This window comes from Cariama cristata, unplaced genomic scaffold, assembly GCF_000690535.1.
Source record: "Cariama cristata isolate BGI_N322 unplaced genomic scaffold, ASM69053v1 scaffold2487, whole genome shotgun sequence".
NCBI lineage: Eukaryota > Metazoa > Chordata > Aves > Cariamiformes > Cariamidae > Cariama > Cariama cristata.
The window spans coordinates 6,430-12,136 of record NW_009626965.1 but is presented as its reverse complement, the minus strand read 5'-3'; the positions used below and the strand labels follow the sequence as shown (position 1 = coordinate 12,136).

General features: G+C 53.0%; 1 protein-coding gene across 1 annotated transcript in view; it reads right to left on the bottom strand.

Annotated features, from left to right (window-relative positions):
* Positions 1–1,206, bottom strand: part of CDS2 (CDP-diacylglycerol synthase (phosphatidate cytidylyltransferase) 2) — a 9,281-nt gene extending 8,075 nt beyond the window's left edge. Inside the window, exons 1-2 of the mRNA XM_009704246.1 lie at positions 1,033–1,206; positions 246–415 (exon numbers count right to left, since the gene is read on the bottom strand). Of these exons, the coding sequence (XP_009702548.1) occupies positions 246–415; positions 1,033–1,206 (344 nt within the window). The remainder of the gene's footprint in view (positions 1–245; positions 416–1,032) is intronic.
* Between the last annotated feature and the right edge of the window lie 4,501 nt (positions 1,207–5,707).

The window sequence follows — 5,707 nt, the reverse complement described above, 5'->3', positions numbered from 1 at the left end:
GCTCCCACGCACAGCAGCCCTGAGCGCTGCGCTCTGCTTGCCCTGCTAGCATCATCATCCTCCTCTCTTTCCAGGGGCCTCGGGGGCACCTCCCTCCTTGCACGCCAGGGAGGGGGAGCGCAGCACTTCCAAGAGCCGCTTGTTCGGCTTCCAGCAGCCCCCGTCACGCTGCTGGGGCTGGGAAAGCCACGGCGAAGGTGCAGGAGCCCTGGCAGCAGCGGGGAACGATGCTCAGCGAGTGCTACCTTGAGGACAGGTTGGAGAGAGCTCTGTTCAGGACCTCCGGAGTGTCATCCGATGTCGGCACCGGGGGCGATCCTCCGAATTCGGATTTGCTTTCGCTGTCTGATGCTGTCTCTCCATCCAGCCTGTTCTCAGACTCTGACTCCTGCAAGTTAAAGGGAGACCAAGAGCTCTACTAGAGACTTTGAAGAAACTCAGACCAGCCCGCTGGACGTAACACCACCACTCTGCTTCTCCGCGAGAGAAAGAGGGGAAGAAAATATTCTGGGTATTACATGGGGTTGTACCCACGGGGAACAACGCCAAGTGTTTCAGGTGACATACAGGATGGGTTTTACTCTCCACCGGTCTCAGCACCAGCTACAGGAAAGGATCCGTTCCCTCTGAACAGTTAGCGATGCCTCACAGCTCATCAGGATCTCCAAGCGCAGCAAGTCCTTAAGGGACGCAGGCTTGTTAGCAGGAATTTTTACAAGGTCTCCCAATCCCCCGGCAGATCTCCAAGTATGCAACGCTGCCCGAATTAGACAGAAAGAAAGGCCTCCAAGCAGACAGGCTCAAGGCTTCCAGACAGACCTTTCAAGTGCTGACTTTACACGCGGGCACTAAAAATAACACTGAGCCCATCCTCAAATAGCTGAAGAGGAAGAGCATGGCTTATCGCTCAGGTCCAACCATCCCCTCTGGCCACAGAAGAATCCCGATGTACTGAAAAGAAATAGAGGTGCTCTCCCTGCCCCTCGTACTGCTCAGCGCGGAGCAAAGTCCTGTATTTAGGGGTAAACCAACCCAGGCGAGGCAGGAGGTGACCGAAGGCTCTGCAACAGGCCAGCGGTGGAAAGGGGACGACAAACGACCTCCCGGCTCCCAGGCAGTCCCATGCCCTCTCCCCAGCAGCAGATTTCCCTCCGGACCAGCTCCGGAATAGAGGACGAATCCAAACTCCCACATTTTGCCCCTCATTTCAGCGGCAGAGCTTCATCCTGCTCTGCCGTCCTTGAAGCAAGGAAGGAAAACACCGCTCCCCGGGGAGCACTCCTGCATCAGGCAAGGCAGAGCCCATGCATGTGGCCTCAGACCATGGGCTATTTTAAAACTCCTGGAAAAAAACAGAGTGTGTTTGCAGGAAAAGCAAGGAGGGAGTCAAGCTGACAGACGCTGGGAGCTCTGCAAACAAAGCGACTTCATCCCTTTGGGCTCCCAGGCAGCGCTGCCCCGCGCTCGGAGCAGGGGGACCCCCACCAAAACAAGCATCTGCTGGGACTGGTTTGGCAGAACCAAACCGAGGGGTATTTGTAGTTCACTAGAGCAGTAAGGCTTGAGTAGCTCCCTTATTTAAGGCAGGGAAAGATAATTACTCCCCAAGCGGTAACGTATCGATGGCTGCAGGCCAGGTTCTTAAAACAGACAAGGACAGCTAGACACTGTCAGGTGGAGGCAGCTAAAAATACGATGGTGTTGTCAGAGATGTCTCCTGGGGACGAGCGAAGCCCCGGCCGTCGCACCCTGCGCTGCCTCTTCCTCGCCTTCCTCCACGCTCACTTCTTTCCGTTCCCAGCGGCCGGGAAGGAAAAGCAAAACAAAACACCTCTGCCAGCACTCACCTGGGTTGGGAGAGCTGGCAAAGAAATGCAACTTGGCTGGTTTTTTTAACTGTTTTTTAACCGACCTGTAAAATCTACTTGTCCCTCGGACTTGAGAGAGAGTTAGTGCCATTTAGCTGGGGACGCCCGAAACATCAAATCCGCAAGGCAGCTGCAAATGGCAGCAGGCAGAAAGACTGAAACGATAAAACTCCCTGAAGACGATGAGTTGGGCGTCCTATAGCGCAGCGCGGGTCAGGGGCCCTGTTCTGTAGCAGGATTCGGAAAACCAGTGCACTGTACTTAGCGACCGTCTATGTTTCCCATTGCAATGCTTTCTCCAAGAAAAGGATTCCCTGCAGAATGCCCCTGTGAGTGATCTAAATAACAGAGAAAAGCTTCAGCTCCAGCCTGACCAAACTCAGTTTCTCCTTCTGGTCTTCTAGATTACGTTTAGGAAATGCGGGCTTTTCTTCTCTCGTTGCACACTTCTAAAAAAGAAAAATCAACGTGACTGATTCAAATCAAATGGGTAAGGAAGTGCCTAGGTACTTAGGGCAGCCACCGTCATCCGTACAGGCTAAAACCAAAAACCTCAAGCAGATCTCTAACGCAGTCCAAGTATCCATCAGCTCACGCGCGTCCCAGGCTCGCCAGCCATGCGACAAAGGGACTCGGCGTGGAAACGAGGAAGCAGATCCAGGCCAGCATCCCTGCATTTTCTTCCCCGAAGCACTGACATTGCAGGGCTAAGGGCAAAGCAGGGAAATTATTCCTTGCCCGTAGCCCAGAGGATCAGAAGTTTCGCAAAGTGCTCAGAGACCACAAGGAAGGCAGAGCGCACCGATGCCTTCCTCCCTTCCGCTCCCGGCCAAGAACGTGAAGGATGAAGGCAAGGGCATCGCTCCAGAGACAGAGGAATCTGGTGCTGAACAGCTGCTGGCATCGGCGGTCCCGATCTCTGCCAATGCCCGGCTGATGACTTCTTGCGCTAATTGCAAGACACCGATGTTGCAGCTAAAGCGATGTAAACCGCATCACCCGTGACCTCATCCATCGGTTTCAGGGCAACGCCAAACCAAACCTCGGGCCGCGAAGTGTTTTGGTCTCCAAGAGCAGGAGCCTCGCTGGCTCAGGGTTGGACGTGAAAGGTAGGGCTCGTTCCTGCCACACGTCTTACTTGCTCAATTTAAGCCTGATGGGAGGCAGAAGAAAACATTTTCCTTGATGGAAGCAATGGCCCGTCAAAGCGAGGGCTAACATACATTTAACATCTTCACTTTGAAAATAACTGAGCAGCGTCAGCAATCAGCTCTTCTCCCTGCTCAGATCTCCCCCTGAAATGGAGCGTTGAGATTGTACGGGACGTTGTGCCAGATACAGGCTATGGAGACGACTCGGTAACTGACACTATTTTTATACCTTTTATGCAAATTGCAACCATCAGCCTACAAATCACCAGTTTAAGCAGCTGAGCGGGATGCTAAATAACTCGTTTAAGCCCGAGCGTGATGCACCCTGGTCTGGGCCACTTAATCCAGCTGTGGCATTGCCTTGGTGACACCCTCCCGCACATTCCCACTGCCGTCTCGCTAATCCTCCAGCCCAGCCAGCCAGACCCCGTCCCCGAAGGATAGTCATCAGAGAGCAACGCTTTCTGCAAAGCAGCTTGCAGCAGCAAGCAAAGAGCGCAGACGGGCACAGACGGCAGCGAGTGATGCTCGCCAAGGGCTATCGCCGGTGGAAATCTCAGCTCGTTACAGAGTCGGTGCTTCTGCAAAGAGCTTGGGGCTGCAAGGGGCAGGTTTGGGCCGTGTTAAGCCACGGACCGCCAACGGAGTGACATGCAAGGCCAGTACAAACAGCGTTTCAGGGAAGCTGGCTCTAATAGATGGTGTTCTGTCACCGATTCAGCTGCCCCCCGAAGAAACACTGGGTTTCTGATGCCTCTCCTGTGCCGTTTTCTCCTATTTCTGCCCTTGAAACGAAAGCCTGCAGAGACTCAGACTTGCGACTAGTTAAGCCAGAAGCCGTGACTTGCCTCCTTCCCCAGCCACGGGACCGTACCCTCTCCTTTACCCTTCCACGGACCTTTTTTCCTGCCTTTTTTTTGGCTGTTGTTCAGGTTTTCCCTAAAATCGAAGCTATTTGGCCACAGGCTGAGCCTCGCGTAGATCTGATCACACCTGAACCAACTACGACTTCGAGGCAGCAACTAACGCAGCCCGACGCTGGCACCTCAAAGCTTCAGTCTCGCCCCGGGGTCCCACTGACCCAGACGCTGCCCCGACAAAGGCAAAGGCAGCCCCGTCCCCCTTCGGCAGTCCCACCACGTCCCACCGGTGCTCCTGCACTGGGATGTCGCCCTCTCCACCTGTACCTGTTCCACGTTCTCTTACCGCACCTCTCCCTCACCAATTTCTCCTCCCAGTTCAGCCGTCGATATTCCCTCTGCCTCTCTCCTCCCCGGCCGAAGGACGGCAGAGCACTCGGTGCAAACGTGTGCCGGGGCGTTCGCCATCGACATACGAGATGCAGAGCCGGGAAACAATTAAAACCCCTTCGTAAGGCAAAGCCGACTTTCCCTCCAGTCGCCTTGGAATCTGGCTTTATTCCTCTGTTTCTTTTACAGGGTAAGCATTAAGTCGACTGATGCACCATCAGATGCAGTAGCTTTTACCGGCTTTGGTTCCCAACGTGGAGTTATTAAATTGAAGGCTCTTTTTTGTGCAAATCTGCCTGTCCAGCAGCGCAGGCAAGCCCAGCGCTCCTTCTTCAATTCATCACCGCGATATTGAAGGCTTCTTAAAGAATCAAGGGAATAAGTAATGCAGGAATAAAATCAAGATAGCACCGTTCATTTTATCCTGACTCACTCATTTCCACACAAGCGATGACGAGAAGAAAGAGTAAAACCCCCAGGTCTCTGCAAGGGCTGCTTCTCCCGACTGGTGAACCAGGGCAGAGGGAGGAAAAAAGCCAGATGAGATCAGATCTAGGCAACATTTGTGAACCAACATTTCATCACCCTAAAGAGAGATACACGGAGAAACGATTTGTCTTAGCTTTCTTTAAACAACTTAACTCCTGCAAGCACGCGGTGAGAAATTTGTGCTCACATTTTAAACGGCTTTCTCACAGCAGAAGCTGTGAGCGCCCGTGGTTTTTGTGCCCAAGTATCCATGACATGATCTCAGTTGTCATAGAAACAAGTCAGCTATCTCCCTACCAAAAATCTTCTGCCCAATACAGAGATACAGTTAAGCACTCAATGCTGGCAGATTAAATTAGTTACAAGAAATCCCATTATTTGCGCACCTTTCTTGAGGCAAGGCGCTGTTTTATTTAGATTTCCCGACAGATTTTAACAAAAAGCTCTGACGGGAAATGCTAATACACTGCTAAAGGGAAAAATACAGCTGCTATTCCAGGCCACAAAACTGACAGCGAGAGCAACAGGGACCAACTGTACTGAAGCCTCTCCTGTTCTCACCTCTGAGCACATGTGCAGGATCAAAGCCCATACAATTAGCTGAACGGATACAAACCCAGCGGCCTCAGTTATGGAAATCTCAACGTTTTTCAAAAGTGGTTTTAATTCCTATGTCTGGGAAAACTGCCTGCTCCCTTCCCCTCTCCCCTTCCTCGCGGCCAGACCCCCGCGGCACCTGCCCATCTCCGACGGACGCCGTGCCGCGGCCAGACCCGCCTCGGCAGATCCACCGAGCTGACACCAGGGCAAAAAATCCTCCCCTTACTCCCCAATCATAGGATATTCTCTTTGAGAGGTTTACAGGCTCAGGAGGGTGAAAGAAGAGAGAGAAGCGTGGAGACCATTAACACCCGAAGGAAGAGGCAAACAACGTCCAGGCGTGACTTGG